The sequence below is a fragment of the Coregonus clupeaformis genome, chromosome 32 (genome assembly GCF_020615455.1).
Source record: "Coregonus clupeaformis isolate EN_2021a chromosome 32, ASM2061545v1, whole genome shotgun sequence".
NCBI classification, from domain to species: domain Eukaryota; kingdom Metazoa; phylum Chordata; class Actinopteri; order Salmoniformes; family Salmonidae; genus Coregonus; species Coregonus clupeaformis.
Genome location: NC_059223.1, coordinates 3,808,813 through 3,835,400, shown reverse-complemented (window position 1 = coordinate 3,835,400; position 26,588 = coordinate 3,808,813). Strand labels below are relative to the sequence as shown.

Sequence of the window (26,588 nt, the reverse complement as noted above, 5' to 3'; positions counted from 1 at the left end):
TGTGGATAGACTCTTGGCAGAATATCCGTTTGTAAATATATATGCATACAGGAAAATGTGAAGTAAAAGATCCTAATACAAGTTACTGGGTGGAAAGTCTTGCCAAATAAAAACAAACCGATGAACTACTATGGTATTTACAGTACATGGAGAAAGCAAATGCATCTCAGCAAATTAAGATGTGAAGAGCCACAATCTCCCCTCCTCCTCTTCCAGCTCTCACAAAAGATAATCATAGCACTATAATGTGAGAGAAGACTGCCAATGGCAAAGGATTGGGTATTCTTTCCCTCCTCACAACACAGAGAGAAATATGAATTAATCTCTTCATCTGATTCACTGTGAGGAAAGCTTAATGCTTTTCTGTCTCTCTCTATGAGTGTTTTCCCAGACAGTACGGCCTTTACAGTCTTTTCACGGCAGGATCAGGATCATGTAAGCTCTTTAATTCTCTCTTCTCTGAAACATTTATTGAAGAAAGAAATGTGCTGCTGGTGCAGATAGAGAAGAAGTGGCTGGGAGTGAAAACACTAGGTAGATGGCCAGTCAATCAGTGTGTTTGCTCTGTCGTTCTCACACCGTCGAGGCTCGTGTTACACAGAGCTCCTTTGGCCATGGATCCACTCTGTTAATAAAAGCCTCCTATCCCAAGGCTATTTTAAAGCTATACTCTACTGCTACTTGTTCCCCTCTGCCAGATAGAGCCTTTAGGAGATAGAGAGAGAGAATGAGAGAGAAAGTGAGATTGGGAGAGGGAAAGAGAGACATCACTTGTTTTTCCAAATATGCTGAGCTTGGAGCTTGGATGTGCAGGGCTGGCTAATGCTTTGTCACAGCTTTGTCTGGCCTGTTGCTGCTGTGCTCTTATGTTCCTACAGATCTTTCACCCCAGTTCCCTGGTTCCTGTAAGAACACCCCATGATAACATTTCTGTAACATTTACCCTGTCATGTTCGAGTGATAATACCCCAGACAATCATAGTTCCAGCAGTGGCAGATTTCACTGCTGCCAAAAAGCTTGCGTGGAACATAGCGTGGTTTGGTTTTGCTCTAACGAGGGCTGTAGCAGGCAGAATTTGTTCATCCATCCTGCTCATCTCATCATTTTAATTACAGAGCGCTCATTGTCTGCTCTGACCCATTTTAGTGCAGGCTCTGCCGTCAGCTGCACAGTCCTTCCAATCACACTTAATTTCATCTGGCATTTGACTCAATCAGGGCCGGCCGTGAAACATGAACATTAAACGCCGGCGTTCCACCAAAATGAATTGGGAGCAACAATATAACAATAACAAGATCCGCTCATGTTGCTACTCGTTGTCCACTGAGGCCGTGGCCAAGCGACTGCCACGGTAGGGTAGAGCTCTTAATGGTCAAGATTGATACTGGTGGCTGGGGACTATTTCCAATGGTGTTGGTGAGAGACTAAAAATGTGTCCCAAATGGCACCCTATTCCTTTTATAGTGCACTGCTCGTGACCAGGGCCCATATGGTTTTGATCAAAAGTAGTGCACTACATAGGGCATAGGGTGCCATTTGGGATAAAGTATAATTCTCAGAGGAGAGTTGGACCTGTACCCAATGGGCCCTGGAACTGGAAGCACAATAAAACACACCTCATGGAAATGAGCAGTCTTCCTAAAGAGTTTCACACTAATAATTAATGGCCTTTCCTTGTTGCAGTATTTTCTCTGAAGCTATTTACTGGAACTCAGGCCAGCATCAATTGTTGTTGGTTGTTATCCTGTTGTCTCACCTTAGAGTGTGGTATTTGTATTTACATGGATTTGTTCTCTGATATGTACATTACCGGTCAGAAGTTTTAGAACACCTACTCATTCAAGGGTTTTTCTTTATTTTTACTATTTTCTACATTTTAGAATAATGGTGAAGACATCAAAACTATTAAATAACACATATGGAATCATGTAGTAACCAAAAAAGTGTTAAACAAATCAAAATATATTTTATATTTGAGATTCTTCAAATAGCCACCCTTTGCCTTGATGACAGTTTTGCACACTCTTGGCATTCTCTCAACCAGCTTCTCCTGGAATGCTTTTCCAACAGTCTTGAAGGAGTTCACATATGCTGAGCACTTGTTGGCTGCTTTTCCTTTACTCAGCGGTCCCACTCTGCGGTCCCGAACCATCTCAATTTGGTTGAGGTCGGGGGATTATGGAGGCCAGGTCATCTGATCCAGCACTCCATCACTCTCCTTCTTGGTAAAATAGCCCTTACACAGCCTGGAAGTGTGTTGGGTCATTGTCCTGTTGAAAAACAAATGATAGTCCCACTAAGGCCAAACCAGATGGGATGGTGTATCGCTGCAGAATGCTGTGGTAGGCATGCTGGTTAAGTGTGCCTTGAATTGTAAATAAATCACAGACAGTGTCACCAGCAAAGCACCCCCACACCATAACAACTCCTCTTCAATGCTTTACAGTGGGAAATACACATGCAGAGCTCATCCGTTCACCCACATCGCGTCTCACAAATACACGGCGGTTGGAACCAAAAATCTCCAATTTGGACTCCAGACCAAAGGACACATTTCCACCGGTCTAATGTCCATTGCTCATGTTTCTTGGCCCAAGCAAGTCTCTTCTTCTTATTGGTGTCCTTTAGTAGTGGCTTCTTTGCAGCAATTCGACCATGAAGGCCTGATTCACACAGTCTCCTCTGACCAGTTGATGTTGAGATGTGTCTGTTACTTGAACTCTGTGAAGCATTTATTTGGGCTGCAATTTCTGAGGCTGGTAACTCTAATGAACTGATCCTCTGCAGCAGAGGTAACTCTGGGTCTTCCATTCCTGTGGCAGTCCTCATGAGAGCCAGTTTCATCATAGCGACTGCACTTGAAGAAACGTTCAAAGTTCTTGAAGTGTTCCGTATTGACTGACCTTCATGTCTTAAAGTAATGATGGACTGTCGTTTCTCTTTGCTTATTTGAGCTGTTCTTGCCATAATATGGACTTTGTCTTTTACCAAATAGGACTATATTCTGTATACCCCCTCTACCTTGTCACAACACACACAAAGGGTGGCTATTTGAAGAATCTCAAATATAAAATATATTTTGATTTGTTTAACACTTTTTTGGTTACTACATGATTCCATATGTGTTATTTCATAGTTTTGATGTCTTCACTATTATTCTACAATGTAGAACATAGTAAAAATAAAGAAAAACCCTTTGAATGAGTAGGTGTTCTAAAACCTTTGACCGGTAGTGTACATACAGTATTATTGAGGTATAGGTTCACCATGTGTTGGGAGCACACACCACAGAGGCGGTAGGTTACATATATAGGATCTTAATTTGACCTGTGTTGTTGCAGCAAAATAATCTTGCTGCAACAGGATTTTAATGTCTAGTCCATAATGTTGCTTGATCGGTGGTTAGGCTATTAGCGTGTCAAAATGAGACTACATGAAAAGTGGAATACTGTTAATATAACTGCATGTTAGTGCGTGTTTTCAGTGAATTCATGTAGATCATGAAGCTCATCTGCATATTCTGCGGCACAGAAAACTATTCAGCAACAAAATAATGATCAAATTAAGATCCTACATCTGTATATTGCAGATAGTAATTGCATTGGGAAATGGTTGGATGTTGATGATGTTAATGAATAACTATACACTGACAACCAACCCACTCAAACCTGCCTGCATGCTCTGGGATGACATAGCCTACCTCCGCATCAGTTCTTGCCATTAGAGAGCCCACAATAACAACAAAATGATGTATTCACATCCTTAGATCCTTATGTTCCCGCTCCATTTTCCCAGAATGTTCAGAGAGTTCTCTTGGTTCCAGAGCTATTGTTTATTCACCCCCTAACGTCTCACTCTCCAGAATAAACCCAGGGGGGTTAGGAACAGAGGTAGCACTGCACAAAACCCTTCTATCTCTCCCCACATTAACACAATGTTGCCTGTGTTTCAACAGAGAGGGATATCTCTGAGACTTCAATTTGTAATCTAAAAGAAGAAGGGGACAGTGTAACACTTCACAGATAAGCCCAGGCTGCGTTGAGGTTAATTACTTGCCGAGTGCAGCTCAGAATGCCAGACGTGTGTGTGTGTGTGTGTGTGTGTGCTTCTCAGAATGCCTGATGTACCCTGGCCATGTCAGGTCTGAAAGTACAGAGGGGGAAGGGAGGACCACTCCTTATCGACAGATATTCCACAGTTGAGGTTATCTCCAACTCTCTGTGGCGTGTGTGTGTGTGTGTGTGTGTGTGTGTTTGAACCCTAGTGCTCAGCTCAGATGCAGTTCAGTGGGACAGCTCCAGGTAAAGAGGTCTGCAAACGGGTTGTGTTGAGTGTATCAAACCACCTGCTTTGCCAACTGCTAGTGGGGCTTGTGGCTTCCCTTCTCATTGGTGCATTACACTGTTAACATTGCTGCTGATTCTACACACTCTCTCTCCAAGGCATAGGCTAATTAATGGATACCATTCGCAGTTGATTAGCCGCAGTTCTTTCGGTAATCACATTCGCATACTAACCACTCACAAGAAAACCAGGGGAGAAAAAACAAAGGACTGGAAAATAAATTGATGCACTTCTCATCTCGCTCTGATCTTAATTTGTTTCCACTATTGTTTGGCTTCCGCTAAAGATAAGAACATTTGAGTTGTTCCGCATTCATAATGTTTCACTAGAATTACTTTGTAATAAATACACAAAAGGCAATTATTCCAGTGCTTTGTGCGAATGGGGAAAGTGTCTCACGGAGGTAGGACACATGAAGACACAACCCTCTTCCCCTCTTCCTCCCTGCCCTGTGTAGGCTGGGGTTTGTGGGGCTTGTGCTGCTGCTGTAGCCTGGTCACAGAGAGGTGCATTGTGCTCCAGGGCCCAGCTGCTAGTGCATAATTCTTCATTCTGTGTCCCATTGTTCCTACCTGTCAGCACACTTGTGTCTCAGAAGAAAGGAAGTGGCAGCCATTTTGCTAGGAGGGCCTTGTGTGTGGGTTTAAGGGGCGCGTCATGAACGCAAAATCACAGCGCTGTTGCTATTTTTTAACTAAACTAAACTAAAGGACACATTTTTTAATAGCTCATCTAGCTACACTTACCCCTCCACTCATGTTTGCCTTTCACCAATCCAAAAAAACACCACCGCTCCATGTCCTGGTACTCTCCCACCATCTTGTTTTTGTTCCTTGGCAGCGTCCTCCTCCCTTGGGTTACTTGAAGTTAATAACCTGCCAGAGCATCTTGATACTTTGCTTTGTGATGCAAACCCATGCTTAATTACCATCCCATAAGGCATGAATAGCCGGCCCAGATTTTCATTACCTTGCAGTGAATTGGCTACAGCCTCTCGAAAGACATCTTTCTACTACGTGACAATAGAGCAATGTGGCAGAAATTACTCACCCAAGCAGAAACAACTAGGAGTAAACTCAACACGTAAATGTGAAAAACTTAAACGCAAGTGACACTAATCGAATGGATCTGTGAAAGGAAATATCTATGTGACACTGATTTGACATCATCTTGGTACGAAGCCAGAGGTATAATGATGATCTGTTCTCTTCTTTTGCAGTTTGCCAACAACAACAACTACATGAACATGGCAGATGTCGCTGGTGGTGGTGATGTAAGTATCCCTTCTCCACATTCTGATCCCTTCTCCACGTTCTGATCATGTCAAGGCCAATAATGGAGATGTAGGGAAGTCAATGTGGTCCTCTGTATCTCAATTGGTAGAGCATGGCGCTTGTAACGCCAGGGTAGTGGGTTCGATCCCCGGGACCACCCATACGTAAAAATGTATGCACACATGACTGTAAGTCGCTTTGGATAAAAGCGTCTGCTAAATGGCATATTATTATTATTACTAATTAATCAGATGTCAAAGATAACAACTACTATTTGTCCGACAGTGGACTGACATACAGTACAAGTTATAGTCAATTATAGGCTCTGTTGTATTGCTGTTAAATTGCTTCATACTGACGCAAGACCCTGCATAGATCGATAGTAAGATTAGTCAAGTTCAATATAGAGCAGTCTCTTCTGAAAGCCTTGTGATGTGTCTAGCTTGACAGCACTCAGCAAGCCAAGGTGACGTGTCAGAAAGGTAGGGATGTAAACAGCTGTTTTCCCTCGTGTTCAAAGACATGATCAAGGAGCCTGAGGAGAAACACGTGCCATCACTCACAAAACCACTCTCTGTCTTGCCTGGCAGTTCCAATGCCTTGAATGTCATGTGGCATGACTTTAGAAGTGTCTGAATGATCTGTGTATGTTATGGTAGGACACATAGAGTAGGTTTGGGACTACTTCTGCTGAGCTGCTGAACTCACATTTCATGTCCCTCTGAGCGTTGGCGACTGAGGATTCAACAGTGTGCTAAATATACCAGTGTAGTCGACCTCCACCCTCTCTCCTGCCCTGTCATTAGGGAGAAGAGCACCAAAAATACCCATCATCCATCCACAGTAGTTCAAAACAGGGGAATCTCATACAGTTTAGTGTACCATCATGCTGTCTAAAGAGAGAGTGATCTAGCCTGCTCTCTCAACCATGTACCAAGCAACCACAGTATTGCCATAGAAAAGAGGAAAATAGATGCCTTTGTAATGTTACACATCACACGGTTGAGAAAGCTATAGTTTCTTAACTCGTTAGCTCAATGGTGATGCTACTCAGTCAAGCAGTTACAGTACAGCAGAGTCTGCACAGACTGACCCGACCACAAAGCCTTAATAGAGTCTTATAGGGAGATGTTTAATTTGCCAACACATTTGCTCAAACTGGGTGCATCCATCCTCCATGTCCAGGGGCTGCTGAGGCCAAAGAAATAGAATTACTAGAACCGTCATCCTCATGCAACTCAGTGTGCCATGGTCTAAGGGGCTTTTTTTTACTCAATCTAGTAACTCTACTTCTATGGCTGAGGCCCACTGTGGTGAGGCGAGTCGAGGCCACGCCATCACAAGCTGTTCGGAGAGCGTTCAGCCCACGCTGTGAAAGCCCAGTGTGGCTGGACTGGCTGGGTGGGGGCTGGTGGGCTGGTGGAGGAGGGCAGGAGAGTTGATAGAACAGCCAAGCAGCTCATTTGCATTTTATCAAAAGGAACAACTGTTTCCAGAGTTACGGCGCAGATGGCATTGTACTTCAGCCCACGTTTTGTGTGTGTGTATGTGTGTGTAAAGAGAGAAAGATAAAAACCAAACCACAGACAGAGCACAGATTATTTATTTTTTTGTAATGAAAAATGGATTGGAGTGTGTGAAGTATTGTTTCTTGTAACCTGAACTGAGGAGAAATTAAAGTGACTTTCCACTTTGAGTTGTGTAATTTCACACTAAAATGAGATTTCTCTCCACTGTAACGCTGTATTAATCAAGTTAATGTGACAGGCCTTGGCTCTGGGTGCACTGGAAGGGAAGGCTTCTGTACCAGCACCAGCCAAAATGGATCTGGCTCCATGATTAATGAGTGACTTTGACAGCAGCTAAATATATACAACTACATTCTGCATAGACATTGTGTATTCCAATTGAGGCTAAGGGTAATTGTAAAAAAGAAACATCCAGTTCTCTTGCAACTATTGTATAATATGGAACACTGGGTTATGAGTCATCTCTACACAAACACTACTGGCTATTTACTCACAGGTATACTCAAACTCAGAGAACATCTTTAAATAAGACAATATGCTTATTCAAATAGATAAACAATATTAGATACTTAGATGACTAGTGTATCAAAATAAACCAATATGCTTATCCAATAGATAAAATAACATTGGATATGTAGATGGCTTGTGTATCAAAATCAATCAAAACGTCTTATGCAACAGATAAAATAATATTGGATATTTACTGTAGATGGCTGGTGTGTTATTACCTTCTGCACTTACAGATATGACCTTGGTGTGCTCCTGTTAAAACACACATCCAAACAGGGAGGCTTGACTGCTCTCCTTAGAGAGTATGATACTGCACAACGGGATTCAATTCCACTCAGCGGTGGGTATCACTTCTCCCTTCCAATCAAATTAGACAAGAGTAATGATCTATGTAGAAATGGATTCGAGATAGTTACAAATTTGAAATGTTGATTGCTGGCCCACCGTGATGTTATCATTTGAGTAGCTTTATGCTCCTGTGCCTCTCTAGATATTGGAAACTGGAGTCTCAATCCTGGCTCTATTGATCCCGGGGCCTATTATATTCAGTAATTGCATGGCTCTGCCTTTAACAAGTCTTGGTTATTGCATCAGTGAATTGGATTACAGAAGTTTATTGAAAGGCTGGAGATATTGCCTCAAAAGCTTTTTCTTGCTGCTGTCTTCGATATTGGGAGTGAGAACACCATACTGGTTCTAGATAGATGCAATATGAGATAGATGGGAGTCCTGGATGGTTCACAGAAAGCACATCAGATCAGAAGCATCTGAAACTCAAGCATTAATCGTCTCATGCTTTTCCTGAACATTTCCATAATCCTTGCCTGTTAGCTCCAATAGTCAACACTTTAGCAGCGAGCCAATGTGTTTGTCATAAACCTAAAGGCCTTTTCACCAGGCACGTAATGCTAGCTGTGTATTAACAACACACTACATCATACAGCACTGGGGCTCTGTGGCTGCCTGGGAGATTCCCTGCACATCTGCCCAGACATGCTGGATTAATCTGGTCTGGCCTCAGCTCCTCTTACAAGCCCTGCTCTGCCCCCTATGCCATCGGACCCTACGCCTGCCCATGGAACGACCCGTCACACATGCACACGCACGCACACATTACACATAACAGACACAACACACATTCACAGTGACCGACATGGACACACACACAAACATGGAGCCAGCATCTGGCTTGCTTGGCACTTGGCTGTGCTGAGCTTTCAGAACAATTTAAATGGATAACCAGGCTGCTGATGTGAAGGAAGTTGATTGTGCATCTCTTAATCTGAGATCAGAGCCCCTCTAAGCTGCTCCTGGTGCAGAATTAGCCAGGCCTTATGTGAAGTGACACCAGGCAGTGTGCTGCAACGCTGTAACAGTGTGTTACTCTCTGGGCTCCACCAGCCATCCATCCAGCCAGGCAGCCAGGCAGACAGGCACTCCTAGTCTGGCACCTCGTCCCTGAGGAAGAGAGGCCTGCCCTACACTGACAGCTGACACACTCCCTCCGTACCCCAGACGAGCCTTAGCTAACTTAATGTCTCAATTTTCAGCTCCCCACTCGTGCAGATGTTAATTTGGATCATCATTAAGGATGGGAGACGAGGCACACAACCACAGCCGTTGATAGCGATCGCACTTCCTCTCTCCCTCCACCTCTCCTTCCCTCCCTCCCTCCCTCCCTCCCTCCATTACACTATTTAGCAGAAACTTTTTAAATAAAATAAAAACATTCCTCTATTCCTGCCCTCCAGGGGCAGGTCTGTTTATCTTAAAGGTCACAGTCACATTTGCTCTGTTTTACTATAAAAATGGAACTCACCTTAGCTCACCTTCATCTAAGGGAAGGCTGTCTCAAACCTCCTCCTGCTTGCCACTATAATTCAGGCCACAATGCATCAGCCTTCCACACAGATCTTGGCAAGTCGTACCCATATGAAAAGATCAGAGAGTCATACAAATGAATGTAATGGTGATGGCCTTTTTTCCTCCCCTTAAACCCTAAAGTATCCTTCTGAGGCCTGTGAAACCAGCCAAACAAACAGAGAGGCTCTTTATACTGCACATCATTCTTTTCTAATGACAGGTTCAGATTGGTAATGAAGCCTGTGATGATGATGTTCTCTCTTGATCACTGCCATGTGTCCCTGGCTGTAGCTCTACACCGTTGAGTCATGACAGTTCCCTTTTTAAAGTATTTATGTTTTAAACACTTTGTGTTTTCATTGTTAGGCATGGAGACAAAACATGTTCCTGTGCTTTTTCAGTGGAGTTAACATGAAATAAGATGGCAGTAGTAGAGTAGAGCACAGTAAATGGTTTCAGTTTAAAGCTTTCTGTAATTTATCCTGATCTTCTATACACTCGTAGAAAAAAAGGAGCTAAACTAAAACGGTTCTTTGGCTGTCCCCATAGGAGAACACTTTTGGGTTCCCTGTAGGACCTTTTCCACAGAGGGTTCTACATGGAACCCAAAAGGGTTCTACGTGGAACCAAAAAGGCTTCTCCCTGGAACCAAAAAGGTTTCTCCAATGGGGACAGCCAAAGAACACTTTTGGAACCCATTTTTCTAAGAGAGTATAAAGGCGTCCGCATGCTTCCCAACCGAAACAGTTCGGAACAGTTTGTGCATATATTATGATGACATTTTGTGACACATTTCTTTGTTTTGGCCTTCGGCAAGGGTTTTTTCAGCTGTTAATACACACAACATTTTTCCTCGAGGCAAGCCGAAACTATGCCCCTTCGTCTGTGATTGGTCAACAGTAGGGATTGTTCAATTAAGTGTTTGTTGTCATTCAACGATAGACGACTGGTTTTCATGCACATTATGTTCACTTGAGAAATACTAAACCAAACAACCTAGTTAGATGTAGAATTGCGCGACTATGATCTCCTCGGCAAAAACATCAAAATTAATGACAGATTTTTTTAGTTATCTTAGATTAATTCTGACTATTTTGAGGAAGTGTATACTGGCTACGGAGTCTCAAGGTGGACTAACTAGTACTATTGAAGGTATGCGAGCACACTAGTTTGGTTCGCCTAGCTGAGTTCTGCTAGGCACCAGCCGAACCGAAGCATGAGGAAGCCTTAAGCCAGAGTCCAGAGCTGTGATGAACATGCAGTGGCTCTTTCAGAAAGAACTAATTGAACAGCTGTGAAACAAGCATCAGAAAGTTTAAAAGTGGTCTGAAACTAGGGGAACAGGAAAATAAAACTCTATTAGCTGTCTCTGCCTCTGGAATTCATCAGTGCTTGTCAAGACAGCTGCCCTGAGTATGCAGTGAATTAGTTTCAAGTGTCTGTGTGCTAAAGCAAGCAACAGAAACATTAATACTCTCTAATCAAGGACTAGGCTGGCATATTCCCTCTGCTGCCACTGCCTTAGGTTTTTTCATTGCCTGTTAGAGAGAGAGAGAGAGAGAGAGAGAGAGAGAGAGAGAGAGAGAGAGAGAGAGAGAGAGAGAGAGAGAGAGAGAGAGGCTGATGGACTTCTGTTCTGCCTCCCATCTAAGCTTGTCGTGGTAAAAAGTGTATTAACACTGATATCAACACACTGACCTAAAGCTAACAGAAAGACGTTTTTCAACTCGACTTAAGACCTTTGATATTGAGGAAAGAGACTTGACTGCCGTGCTAGTAGTGGCTGTATCCAATTGTGGCGCGTCTTATATGCATGTAACTCAGATGTGGTCATTGTGGGTCGCTATGTGAATACGTTGGCCTTTTACAGAGTGGCTTAAGGAATGTGCCGATGAAGACAAGACCAGCAGTAGGTGAGCAGAGCAGTCCGTACTATCTCCAAGAATCCAAATAAGCTAATTACGTGTGACCAAAAGCTTGAATTCTGCAGGCTGAGGGATTAGACTGTTTGATGAGCAGATTTAAGGGTTCAAGCAAGGGGAACAAAGAGAAACACTTCTGGCCAAGCGTAATATTTCTCTGAACATTTTCTTTAAACTCATCTCTCTGTGACATGTATTTTCTCATCACTTCAGACCCAACATCTTCCATCCCTAAGATTAAGGGGCTTTTATCATGTATCCTCTCCTCTCTCATGATTTCTTTGCTTTTTTGCATTTGCTGTTTTCCCCTCTTCCCTCAGTACTTTGCTCAGAGTGGACTTTAATGGGTTTTAAGAAATGTTACATCTATGTATGGTTATAGACAAGTGTCAGTACCACTCCACTCCACGTCTACTCCTTTAAACAATAAATCCCTAAAAGGAATGCTTCATGCAGGTATGAGAGATAAGTTGATCATGTTACAGATGTAGGATCTTAATTTGAACAGGAAATGTTAAATGTGTTGTGTATTTGAGGTTTAAAAAGGATTCAGAAGTTTGTAATTTACACTTTCAGAGTAGATTTTCCCTTACGAAAAATTTATCAACCCCTACAAAAATGTCCATTAATTATAATCAAAGGAAAAACAGAATATGTAACATGATCATTGGGATCATACCAGAGTTGCAGACATTTCTTTTTTCTTTGATACGTTCTTCTGTCCTGCACCTGATACATTGGATGTGCCAATTTTTCCATTAATTATAATCCACATAATAATTTACATTTCCTGTTGCTGCAGGACTATTTTCCTGCTGTAGCAAATTGGCTCAAATTAAGATCCTACATCTGTAGATAATTTTAGCTAAATGTTGCTATAAAGTATCTAAGCCTCTAGCTACAGTACACATACACTGATCATCAATTAATCCATTGATGTGACAGTGTGCTTTTCCTTCCTTTTTCTCGCTCAGCCAACTTTCACTACTAGTTTCCTATACAGTACACATGAACTGTATTGATTCGTGAACATGAATCCAATGAAATGACCGTGTTCTTCCCTCTCCCTATCTCCTCTCTAGACATTCCACACCCCCAGCCTGGGAGACGAGGAGTTTGAGATCCCTCCCATCACCCCTCCTCCAGAGACAGAGTCTGGCCTGGGCCTATCGGACGTGGACTCCCCCTTCCCGGGGCACCCGCTCCAGCACAGGGGACCCTTCACCCCCCAGTTCCCCCCTCAGAGCCTGGAGCTGCCCTCCATCACCATCTCACGCAACCTCATGGACCAGGAGGGGCTCTCCAGCATCAACGGCCTGCCATTGGTGAGTACTAGACTGAACCAACACTTAGGGTAAAGGGGTTTAATAGATACTACAGTCATATGCATAAGCACCAAGTACAAGGTGCTATTGGGTCATGTACCTCTTCAATAATTATAGGGGAGGGCGTGCATAAGGTGTCAATCTGACAGATTTGTTCATGTACAGAGAAAATAGAGTACCAAGCACCAACACTTGGGTACAGGATCAAGGTGCTGTCATATAAACAGGTCAGGAGAGCCCATGTGACCATTACAGTATGATCTGAGTACCAGGAGAATACCTTACCCTTTATTAGGCCATAGAGTAACCTTCTCTGCACTCAGTGCACACCTCCAGTTGTTACTGCATCTGGCACAGCATCTGGCCCCGTTTATAAAGCTGGAGGATGGAATAGTATCACAATGCTAGCTAGACAATGGTCACAGTATGTAAATACTGAATGTTTGGGTTTATAAAGGAAAAACAAAGCCTACAAAAATAACCTTCTTTGTAATAGGAATATATATTAATGGATCATGGGTATGATAGCACAATGTATTTTTTCCCCTCCTGGGAGTGATTAAAGTGGGTCCCCAAAAAGTGCCACTGTTTCATGGGTCCATATACAGTATTATGTATGTTGGTTCCAGAAATCCTGTCCTGTAGATGCTGATGCGTCATTCTGTTCTGTCCTGTCCCCTCCACTGTCGCATTATGTGTTTCCAGGCCTTTATCTACATGCTGTTATGTTCAGAGCCTGAATGCACTCAGTCAACTGACAGAAAGAGCTTTGTTTGAGTTCAGAATCCCAGGTTTTCTATTTGGTTAAATAACACGATGCTACTAGAATTAACCTTTCAGTGTGAGTACTTAGAAAGGGAGTCAATGAATGGATCTCCAGCTTAGCCTTCCTGTCCATTGATGTGGATGAGAGAATGTGGAATGGTTCCGGAACCCGGTAATCAGTTTCTTTATGTTGATAGAGTTCTATGTTATAGATTCAAAAATTGTTGATAGAAAAATAATTCTTAAATGCCATTGAGGATTAAATGCATTGAGGAGGAAACATGGAAATGTCACTCCATTGACACTATTACAGTAATATGGGATTAATTTAGGAAGAAAATATGGAAGCGAAAAAACATTATAAGCAGAGAGATGATGATATTGATGCTGTGTTTTCTTTGGTGAACTGCAAAAATATAATGATCATTTTAGCTATGTAAAAATGTATTTCAGACCCCCCCCCCCCCCTTTTAACCCACACACATATGGTGAATCGCATATGATATTACAGAATATTTATTTACATTCCGATATGGGCAGGCACTATAACATTTTATAGCCTTTTTTCCTCCCTTCCATGCTGCTGGCATGTAAAATAATTGCAGCTCTTAAAATATCTGTGCTGCATAAGCGAGCCCCGGAAGGCTTTTGCCTAAAGAATTTTCATTTCATGGTCAGTTAAGCTTTTTTACATCTGGAGAAGAAACGGAACCTTGACACAATTACGGTCCTGACTGTTCTCACGACTTGGTAGAGGATTAGATTTGATTCTCCAACATTATTCCCCTTTTAACACCATTTGCATGGCTCATGTCTCTGATTGTGAGGAGACTCTATTAAAACTACAGGGAAAGAATGTGAGGTTTCTGCTCCTTTGCCTCGTGGCATTGTCACTGGGAGACTGTTGCACACTGCTCTGCTCCTTTATCACTCAGAAAACATTGTACCACAGACAGAAAGGCAGAAAGGCAGACCGACCGTGAACTCCATTTTGTTCTGAATATGAGATTGATCCCCAAAAGTCCTGAACACAGAGACAATGCAGTGAAATTACATTGATTTATGCCATTGTCTTTGGTTTGAGATTTGAAAGAAAAGGGTTGAGGGAAGTAACTATTTTAATTAACTATATAGTGTTTATAAAAGTGTTACTACATTTTAGGTTCATTTTCTCAGTGGAATGACATTGGGGGACAACATTACGAACACTACACTGTTGTGTATCTCTTATTTGAAACGTCTGCAAGGACATACAAATGCAAATAAACCATTGCAAGTACATTTCCCAACGAGTCACAGTTTTCATATTCCCCAAATAGTTTTTCTCTGTTCTCTTAGCTCTGTGGCAGTGGGTAATTCGTAACTGTGATAGCGTCTCGCTTCACCACCATGAAAGAAAAACCAAACCAATGGGTGTTCAATGTACCTGTACTATTTTCAAACATCCCCTCCATGTAGTTGCTCTGCCAAGTGTTCCACTTATTCCTTTCCCCTAATGCTCCGCGTATGTCTTGCAAATTGTCCACAGATGCTATGGTTCTACAAAGACAAATCAATTTCTGTGGGCTGCAGACAGTCAGAAACGGCTGGCAGAAAGCAAGTCATTATTTATTTAATCTGCTCTCCTAACAAGCTTCTGACTCTCATTTTTGTGTCGTAGCATGTGTCCTCCTGATTTGTGATTTGGTCTCTCTCAATAGTGCCAAATACTATTGGAGGTGGAGCTGCCAGTATCTATTTATTTAGAGCTCCCTTCATTCTCTCTCTCTCTCTCTCTCTCTCTCTCTCTCTCTCTCTCTCTCTCTCTCTCTCTCTCTCTCTCTCTCTCTCTCTCTCTCTCTCTCTCTCTCTCTCTCTCTCGCTCTCGCTCTCGCTCTCGCTCTCTCTCTCTCTCGCTCTCTCTCTGATGCACTGCACAGGCCTCTGGGTGCTATTTCTGAAAACCTCCCTATGTTCTCTACTGTATCTTTGCACAGAATTAGACTTTTCCCGTTTTTCCTCCCTTGTAAGAAAGTAAAAGCATGAATATCCCTTCTGTATGTCATATCTTTATAATTGGGTTAGAAATAGCCCAAATATCCCGCTTGAATATAAATTAATATGGAGTAAAATGTATTTTTCTTGGTTTGTTGCCCAAAGTTGATGCAGAGATGCATGTATATTGTATTTACATGAATACATACTGACTATTGGCCAAAGTCTAGTCAGTAGAAATCTAATCTGCATCATTTGAGCTACGTTTACCCAAATGACTTACTACACACAAACATTTAGCCAGCTAGACTAGTACATTCAACCACAGTTGTTTTGCTCTATTGCCAACACCCAGCAATGCCATGCAATTGGGTCTGACCTGGGTATTTGTAGCTGATTGTATGTACAGTACAGTTAATTACACCCTGATAGTGTACAGATAGTCTATGAATGTAATCCCCTAGATTCTGACCCGTCACAAACCACTGTGTCTTGAATAAAATGGAAAATATGACCAGTGTTGCAGAAACCATGTTTTTTTTTACACTCTCTTATCTTCCTTCCAAGCTGAGTAGCACTGACATCAGTTGTACATCAATTTCAGAGTGGATTTTTTTTGTCATTTTTTTCTTCGCCCTGTTTCTTTTCTCTTTCTACTTTCAGCCAGACAGATGTTGTGACATATCGGGTCAGTCAGAAATGAAATATATTCATGCAGGCCTGCAATACTTGTAATGAAGTCTCAACCTGACCTTCTGTATGATTGATTCTGTAATTTAGTTTTCTCAGGCAGCCAGCGTTTGAAATTAAATGATATCATGTTGAACAAGTTTTAAATACCCACAGTGCACCGGGAGAAATGGGGGAAGGAAGGGTTTTGGGCGGGGCATTAATTGTGGGGGAGCGAAGGAAGGGGGAGAGGATGTGTAACCCTTCATGGCGAGGTAAAATGGGGGTGTGGAAGGGAAGAATTTGTGTTTGGGCTGGGGGGTTGGATGGAGAGGGGTTAGTCAGTGGACGGACTGTGACTGTGTACAAGCACAGCAGTATAACGTGAGGTGTGTTAAAGCCAGAGACAGAGGAGTAGAAAAACTATTTATCTTCATGCTATTATAGCCTTTACCAGCATTCTAAATTCCATTTTTCTCATTTGGCTTAAGCACCAAGGTTCTGCGGCCAGGTAGCCGAAAAGGGAGGAGTAAAAAAATAAGATGTTCCCGTTTAAAAGCACATGCAGTAAAGGACTATGTGCAGAGGACTGATAAACTATCTTTAATAGGACTGACCTTTCATGCTGGCGAAAGTTACTGGGGGATTCATCCTTATAATTACCATATAGATGATTTTACCCCTCTTCTGCAATGGAACATTTCCAAGAGCCTCTGTCGTTGATTGAATGGAAATTGAACTTGTTAACATTCTTTTCAGCCTGTTACGGCTCACACAGTGCCACTGGTAATAAATTCCCCACCTCCCCAAATTCTGATTCCAATATCTTCAAGAACAGACCCAAGGCTCTTTTCATTGACATCGCTGCTATTGAGATTTTTATCTCTGGTACTTCTGAATGAGTAATATTGCATTTTCAGTCCAGCTGCTATGTTTATTAGCCAGTGTGTTGTGGAAGGGTCTCGGCTATTGTTGGGGTTTTTATTGCATCTTATACATAGTTGTTGGGATGCTTTGATGCAGGGGAGAGGATAGGATGTGTAGTCAAAGCCAACAACCTTCTATCAAACAAGCCAATATGCTTGTGACGGCTTGACAGGTACACATGACTTGCTGTGTATCATTTTGCTGCTGGCTCCTTGAGCTTGAGGTTTTTTAAAAGGCATAGATGTTGAGAGACTCCATCTCAATATTTCCATCACAAAGCCTTATTGATTGGAGAGTAGATTGCATAGACTCTGGGTTTACTTGTGTTTGACACACATGTCCATGTATACAAACACACACATACACACACACACACACACACACACACACACACACATACACACACACACCTCACATGCACACGCACGCTAGTTGGATGGAGCCTGATAGGGGAGAGAAGAGAAGGGGTTGGCTTGTCACATCTGGCCACTGTGCATTCGAGATAAGGACTTATTTACAGATTTATGATGACTATCAAGCTATCTTCTTAGATGTCTGCTGTGACTGCAGACAATATCTGCATCCCAAAGGCACCCTATTCCCTACATAGTGCACTATGGGCCCTGGTCAAAAGTAGTGCACTATATAAAGAATAGGGTGCCATTTGGGACGCTGCCAATATTCCAATTAAAATGCAAATGAGAGGAGAGAAGGACATAAATAAACAGACTTGTTGCAGATTCACACATTACAATCACGGCCACTGTAGCTAGAAATGATGTATTTCCTTTCTCAGGGACTAGTATTATTCAGGGGTGTTTTGATAGCATGGATAACATAGATTTGTTCACATTAGGCCTAAGAAAGGGTATGTTCTTCTACTCTATAATCACTCTCTTATTGTTTTATATATTTTTTATTATGATTTACTTTTGTCCTCTTCGGAGGACAAAAGTAACTTTGTTTTACATTTGGGTTTTTACAGTTTTTTTGTTATATATATATATATATATATATATATATATATATACAGTTGAAGTCAGAAGTTTACATACACGTAGGTTGGAGTCATTAAAACTCGTTTTTCAACCACTCCACAAATTTCTTGTTAACAAACTACAGTTTTGGCAAGTCACTTAGGACATGACACAAGTAATTTTTCCAACAATTGTTTACAGACAGATTATTTCACTTATAATTCACTGTATCACAATTCCAGTGGGTCAGAAGTTTACATACACTAAGTTGACTGTGCCTTTAAACAGCTTGGAAAATTCCAGAAAAAGATGTCATGGCTTTAGAAGCTTCTGATAGGCTAATTGACATCATTTGAGTAAATTGGAGGTGTACCTGTGGATGTATTTCAAGGCCTACCTTCAAACTCAGTGCCTCTTCGCTTGACATCATGGGAAAATCAAAAGAAATCAGCCAAAACCTCAGAAAGGTTCATCCTTGGGAACAATTTCCAAACGCCTGAGGGTACCACATTCATCTGTACAAACAATAGTACGCAAGTATAAACACCATGGGACCACGCAGCCGTCATACCGCTCAGGAAGGAGACGCGTTCTGTCTCCTAGAGATGAACGTACTTTGGTGCGAAAAGTGCAAATCAATCCCAGAACAACAGCAAAGAACCTTGTGAAGATGCTGGAGGAAACAGGTACAAAAGTATCTATATCCATAGTAAAACTAGTCCTATATCGCCATAACGACATAACCTGAAAGGCCACTCAGCAAGGAAGAAGCCACTGCTCCAAAACCGCCATAAAAAGGTCAGACTACGGTTTGCAACTGCACATGGGGACAAAGATCGTACTTTTTGGAGAAATGTCCTCTGGTCTGATGAAACCAAAATAGAACTGTTTGGCCATAATGACCATCGTTATGTTTGGAGGAAAAAGGGGGTAGCTTGCAAGCCGAAGAACACCATCCCAACCGTGAAGCACAGGGGTGGCAGCATCATGCTGTGGGGGTGCTTTGCTGCAGGAGGGACTGGTGCACTTCACAAAATGGCATCATGAGGAAGGAAAATTATGTGGATATATTGAAGCAACATCTCAAGACATCAGTCAGGAAGTTAAAGCTTGGTCGCAATTGGGTCTTCCAAATGGACAATGACCCCAAGCATACTTCAGAAGTTGTGGCAAAATGGCTTAAGGACAACAAAGTCAAGGTATTGGAGTGGCCATCACAAAGCCCTGACCTCAATCCTATAGAAAATGTGTGGGCAGAACGGAAAAAGCATGTGCGAGCAAGGAGGCCTACAAACCGGATTCAGTTACACCACCTCTGTCAGGAGGAATGGGCTAAAATTCACCCAACTTATTGTGGGAATCTTGTGGAAGGCTACCCGAAACATTTGACCCAAGTTAAACAATTTAAAGGCAATGCTACCAAATACTAATTGAGTGTATGTAAACTTCTGACCCACTAGTAATGTGATGAAAGAAAAAAAACTGAAATAAATAATTCTCTCTACTATTATTCTGACATTGCACGTTCTTAAAATAAAGTGGTGATCCAAACTGACCTAAGACAGGGAATTTTTACTAGGATTAAATGTCAGGAATTGTGAAAACGGAGTTTAAATGTATTTGGCTAAGGTGTATGTAAACTTCCGACTTCAACTGTATATATATATATATTCAAAACATTTTAAATACATGGTACTTTTTTTTTTACACCGTAGTTACATAGCAAATATATCATTTTTTAAAAATATAAATTACATTAATCACTCACTCTTTTATGTAAATAGTTGTGAGCTGTAAAGAGCTGTAGATGTATTTATAGCCACCAGTCCAGTTTATATTATTATACCGCTGTAGTCAGTATAGCAAGCTGGGTTATGTGATATGATTATAAAACTAGTATAAGCTATTTCACCACAAACCCATTTACGAAAAGGCCAATCACTAAAGCTAGCAAACACAAGATACATTTTGAAAGGCAAATTATCATTGAATAGGGCAGGGCCGTAGCTGTTATGAAGAAAACTAAACATGTGACACAAATGGCAGAATGTGTCATTGCTCTAAGTGATATTACATTATTATGATATTCTGTAGAAAAAGTGTTGTTATACAGATGGTCATGGCTAATGAGCTCAGTGTGTTTCATATGTGAAGTTCTCAATGAGCAGAGAGTCACTCTGAGAGCCCTCATATACTGTAGCTCACTACTGGAGGTGACCATGAGACATTTTAAAACTACTGTATGTAAATCAACAGTACATCGCTCTCCCATTGCTCTAGGTTATGTCACTATTTATTCAAAGAGAGAATTTAATGGTTGGCATGTTTTATTTCACCATTTATTCAAAGAGAGAATTGAATGGTTTGCATGTTTGCATCATCAGAAAAATAGGCCTTTAAATGGTATTCTATTCTGTCTCTGGTGGAGTATTTCTATGTATATGTAAATATTGAATACATTTCTGCCTTGTAGATTGTTATATGATAAGTAGTAGACATGGCATATGAGAAAGATGGGAGACAAATGGATTGTAAATTCGATATGTTTCTGTTCAGAGAAGTTGTTTGAATATTGTTTTGAAGACAGGTTTTGTAAGGTTCTCTCAATAAAGCAAGGTGTGTGGGTATATGATGTGTTGAGGTTGGGAGAGATGGAGTTTGTGCTGCTGCTGAATACCAGATGGGATGTTAGCCAGGGAGAACACTCAAACACACACACACATACACACACCTCCCAAACAAATCACATTTCTGTTGTGTTCGGTTATTTTTCACTATTCCCTGTCAGCTCCGCTGCACCCCTGATCATTCTCCCCTCTGAGAGAATGGCAGGCCATGTAATTCCATCCTCAGTGCAATCAAACACCTACCTCTCCCTCGCTCTACACAAAGAGCTTTTGAAAACCATAATGTTTTATCTGGAAAATATATTAGAAAATATGAAGATAGTATTGATGGTATGATATACCCAGGATGGTATAAAGAGGAAGAAAATGCCCATGACACTCTAATCGTATCCCTTCAGCCAGTTGATTTATAGAGTTGATTATATAGAAATATATTTTCACTCTTTGGCAGTCAAAGTATGATCTATGAAACCTGCCAGCAGATAGCATTTCATCTCTAAACATACTGGAGGAGGTATCGTTTTGTGCCCCCATCTGCCAGCCAGGGGAAGTTTATAACCTTCAAAATGTCAGAAATGTATAGCATTTTTATTTGTTGCATGGGCATTCAATCCAAAATGTCTTTGAGGTAGTCATTGTGCATACAAATCATGACTTACACAATCTTAATTTTTTTTGTCCTGGCATTTGAGGTTATGTAGTCTAACCATCTCAAGCGTACTAACTCAGACCATTATACACCAGGGTCTGGGAGTCAAAGCTGTGCCACAGATTTCCATACAATAGAGTGTTGTGAACTATTAATGGCAGATCAAGATGGCGACTCAGGTTTCAAGATAATTCATCATGGTTGATAATGGGAGAAGTTAAAGACCCAGGGCCATGTAACATGTGATGTGATGCATTGTGGTCATGTGACGTCTGGAAGAATGTGATGACCAGATTTTTTTACTGCTATGCTCTGGTCCAATATCTGTTTGTGCTGTATAGCCAACTCCTATTTGGTTGTCATGCCAAACAAATGGCTATATAGCACAAACAGATCTGGGACCAGGCTACAGATACAGTACAGTCTCTTACAAGATGCTGTCATATTTACTGACTTTTCTCTCTTTTTCTCCTCTGATTCAGAACATGCAGGGCCACCTCCGCCAGTACCCCCCTAACCCTGCCATGGTCATGAGATCCATCATCAGCATGAACAACCCCAATGGTATGATGTCCCGGAACCAGCTGACCACCATCAACCAGTCCCAGCTCAGTGCACAGCTGGGCCTGAACATGACAGGACCCAAAATCGCCCATACTTCGCCCTCACCGCCAGCCAGCAAGTCGGCCACGCCCTCACCCTCCAGCTCCATCAACGAGGACGACCAAGACCAGGACAATAGGGTGAATAAGGAAAACTCTATGAAAGGGCCTTCAATAAAAGCATTTGAAAGAAGGCTGCACTAAGATTGTGCTCACTTTAGTGTGAAATAGACCTGATTGAATAGCACAGTGACTGTTTATTATTCATATACATTTGTTGAGGGTGGTTGTGTTAGTAAAAATCACTCTTCTTATGACAGGTAATGGCAGGAGAGAAGCGCCCAGCACCAGATGCTGGGAAGAAGCCCAAGACCCCCAAGAAGAAGAAGAAGAAGGACCCCAACGAGCCCCAGAAGCCAGTTTCAGCCTACGCCCTGTTCTTCAGAGACACACAGGCCGCCATTAAGGGTCAAAACCCCAATGCCACCTTCGGAGAGGTTTCCAAGATAGTGGCCTCCATGTGGGATGGCTTGGGAGAGGAACAGAAGCAGGTAATCCATCACTATCTGTCAGAGCAGTCCTACACTATGACGTTTACACCACTGGGTCTGCGTTCACAAAGGCTGTGTTTACACAGGCAGCCCAATTCTGATCTTTTTTTCACTAATTGGTCTTTTGACCAATCAGATCAGCTCTGAAAAAGATGTGAAAAGATCTGATGTGATTGGTCAAAATACCAGTTAGTGGAAAAACAAATCTGAATTGGGCTGCCTGTGTAAACGCAACCATAGCATCTTAGACTAGGAGTGTTGATATAGAATCAGTTTAGCCTTTTAGATCATAATGAATACGATTATATGGACAGGACAGGGGAGACTTACCGGATCCTAAATGAGCACTCCTACTCTGAGATGCTTTGTGAATACGAGCCCTTGACTTTTATATCTGATTGAGAAGCAAATGCATGATGATCAGTAATTAGCAGTAATTGCTCTAAGGGGATGAATAAAGTCAGGTTGTATAACTGCTCCCGCCCGCTCTTTTACCAATCAATATGTGGAGAGCTACTGAAATATATCGATGAGTATAGACATCAAAAGTAGAAGGCTTTTCAGTCAGTTATATTGTGCTGCCTATGCCTGCAGTTAGAAGTTGTATCTCTTTACAGAGTGATCCTTTCTTTGTCACCTGTCGTTCACACCTGTCCATCTTGTCATCACAGGGCTATAAAAGCAAAACAGAGGCTGCTAAAAAGGAATATTTAAAAGCCCTCGCTGCCTACCGCGCCAGCCTGGTTTCAAAGGTGAGACACTGCTTTCACTTTTCACTCAACAGAAGTGCTGGGAAGAAGCCCAAGACCCCTACTTTTGTATTACTTACTTGTTATATTTTTGATTTGACTTGATTATTATTGATATTGATATTTGTACTGCATTGTTGAGGAGAGCTTGCAAGGAAGCATTTCACTGTACCGTTTATATCTGCTGTATCCTGTGCATGTGACAAATAAACATTGATTTGATTTGAATTTGATTGTGACAAGTTGTAAACTTAGATATTCAAATGTTCTTGCACGAGCTGCATCAACATCCTGAATCTTTTCAAGATTGCAATCTTAGAAAAGTAAGATGCTTTATAGCTTGATGTTGTTACCTCAGGCTATTGTCGAAATAAACATATTTATTTTCTAAGTCTAGTCTCCATTCCTAGTCTGTATCTAACATGCTGTTGTTTTTGTCTTCCAGGCTGCCCAGGAATCGGCAGAGGCTCAGACCATCCGTTCAGTCCAGCAGACCCTGGCCTCCACCAGCCTGTCCCCAGGTCTGATGCTGCCTTCGCCACTCTCCCAGCACCCGTCCATGTCCTCAATGTCCTCCATGGCCCAGGCTCTCCAGAACGGCATGCCGCGGGCCATCGCCCCCAAGCCGCTGCAGATGAGGCTGGGGGGCAACCAGATCGTGACCTCGGTGACAGTGCAACACCAGAACATGCCCAACGGTGTGCCGTCCCAGCTGCTTAACCAGATGGGTGGAGGTGGTGGTGGAGGAGGAGGGGCCATGGTGGCTGGAGCCCAGCCCACGGCCGTGTCCCAGATGAGCCCGCCCATGCAGGGTGGCGTGGGGGGGCACATGCAGCAGCTGCAGCAGCAGCAGACACAGCAGCAGCAGATGCAGCAACACCTGCAGCACCACCAGATGCAGCAGCAGCAGATGCACCACCAGCAGATCCAGCAGCAGATGCAGCATCAGCATTTCCAGCACCACCTCCAGCAGCAGCTGCAGCAACACAACATGCAGCAACAGCAGCAGCAACAACAACAACAACAACAACAACAGCAGCAGCAGCAGCAGCAGAGGCATGACATACAGCAACAACAACTGCAGCTCCAACAGATGCAGATGCAGCAGCTCCACCAGCAGCAGATGCAGCAGCATCTCCAACATCAGCAGCAACAGCACCAGTCTCAGTGTTCCCCACCACAGCACTCACCCAGCACGCCCCAATCAGTGGGGGGCTCCGCCTCCATGGGCAGCCCCCAGCCCGCCCCCCAGCAGCCACACCCCTCCCAGATCCAGGCCCACGCCCAGGTTCTGTCCCAGGTCTCCATCTACTGAGCCAAATGAATGGAAGATATCTATCTTATCTCCAAGAAGAGGAATAGAAATAAAAGCATCATCTCCACGTTGCTTTTCTAAGTTGCACTTAAGAAGTGTGTAAGAATTAGAATGTTTTACAAAGAACTTGTCCATTGTTATAGACGGATATGAATACCTACGTAGACATGTAAAGGGGCAGATACCTTAGCAGGATTTTGTCTATAAAATAGGCTGCGCTATGAGGAAAAGTCGGTAGGCAAATGCCCATTGGTTGTTTATTGTTTGTTTGTTTGTTTGTCTTTCTCCGCTCAATTGTCAATTCAAAACTGACTTTGGGCACATTTGTGAAAAGACTGGTGTACCTGACTCACACAGGGGAAGGAATGCCCTGTTTTTATTTAACGATAAAGCTTTATTTATGAGGTCAAAGTTGTCAGTTCAGCCCAACTACTGGACACAATGAATGGATTTCAACAGGCATTTTTTTGCAGCTCTAACCTCTCCCAGAGAAGAACACCTGAACTGAATGACTTACAGGTACAATACTGGAGACCAGTAACCCACACATAAAACTTGTTTCCACACTGGCCAGTATATTATGAGACTTTCTACCTTTTTCCCATTTTTCTCTTGCCCTACATTCCTGCAGATGTAACTGTTTAACACATTTCCTACGGGAAATTCTCCATTAAACCATCATGCATTTCAGGCCAATGTGATATCTGAGTGCATTCATCCTATGGCATGAAGGCAAGAGACAATATCTTAAGGAAAAAGGGAACTGAAAAATGTCTTGGGGATGGGGGATTGTGGTGGTTGCTGGATGGAGGAATGGAGGAATGGACAGACAGAGACATAAACTGCCATAAGATCATTTATGTCATCATATGTCATCAAACTGTAAATGTAACCTGCTGTAAGTGTTTTGTAGAGTTGGGGACCTCCTCTTTCCAGTAAAATACCCATTTGCTCAAAAAGTGTGTATAAAACTGGCACTCCCAAAAAATCCTCCTCTTATGTATTTGTTTTTACCTCAGATGTTTAACAATTAAATTATGTTTTTATTTGGTGTGATAAAGGGGATATTTTATGGTAAATTACAAATTCCAGGATCAAGGTTGATGGTTTCATGATTGATTGATGTATTTTTACACTACGTACTCCTTGATACTGCAGAACTTATCAAAAGTAAACGGAAGAAGTAGCAGAGACACTTTGTTGCACTGTCAGAGCCAATTGAAAGGAAATTGAGGTATTTTCTTGCCAGATGTAGTGATATATCCATGATGAAAAGTTGTACATTTTTCATATCACCTGTTGTAAAGTTTTAATATGTGAGGCTGTAATTAAAACATTGGTAAAATGACCTGTGGATTGCTATATCACGTAGTGCATTTCTGCTCTTTTATACTTTTTTATTAGTTATAATAGCAGCAAGTTAATTTGTTTGTATTTTGCTTACAGATACAAATCCAACTGCTTTTGGAAAACTGTCCATAGAATAAATGCATTTCAGTATGAAAATTCAACTTGTTTTTGAGCTCTTAATAGGACATTTAATTTAAAGTTTGAGTTTTGCTCGGCCATTAAATTAAAACACAAGCAGAGATATTCCATCAATTATACGATATTAGGTCTCCTTATTGTTAGATATTGAAAAATGTAAAGGAAAAAAATAATGTATATAAATTATTTCAAGTATTCAGTATCATTTCAAGATAATTATAAAAAAAGAGATTTGTATGTTTTATATGGAGTAAATAAGACGTATACTATAAGAATAATAACAATAATAATAATAATAACAACGATGCAGGGATATGAAACCTACTGTTCATGTTGACATTATTACAGTTTGTATAAGTTTCTCTGTGATTTCAACATGGAGTACCAACCATTGTAACTGTGTCAAACAAACAGTGTTGAGACTGGACAGGGTCAGCATGTAACTGGTGCTTGTCTCAATAACAGTCCTCATTCTCACTGACAAATGTTTTGGATTCTGACTCTTTCTTCACCACATATGAACTACT

At 41.9% G+C, this 26,588-nt stretch overlaps 1 protein-coding gene across 2 annotated transcripts in view; it reads left to right on the top strand.

Annotated features, from left to right (window-relative positions):
- tox3 (TOX high mobility group box family member 3) overlaps window positions 1-25,927 on the top strand; it is a 53,984-nt gene extending 28,057 nt beyond the window's left edge. For both annotated transcript variants that reach the window (XM_041894280.2, XM_045210005.1), the window contains exons 2-7: window positions 5,565-5,618; window positions 12,526-12,768; window positions 21,839-22,099; window positions 22,279-22,509; window positions 23,181-23,261; window positions 23,704-25,927. In XM_041894280.2, the coding sequence (XP_041750214.2) occupies window positions 5,565-5,618; window positions 12,526-12,768; window positions 21,839-22,099; window positions 22,279-22,509; window positions 23,181-23,261; window positions 23,704-24,573 (1,740 nt within the window). In that variant the 3' untranslated portion in view covers window positions 24,574-25,927. The remainder of the gene's footprint in view (window positions 1-5,564; window positions 5,619-12,525; window positions 12,769-21,838; window positions 22,100-22,278; window positions 22,510-23,180; window positions 23,262-23,703) is intronic.
- The last annotated feature ends 661 nt before the right edge of the window (window positions 25,928-26,588 follow it).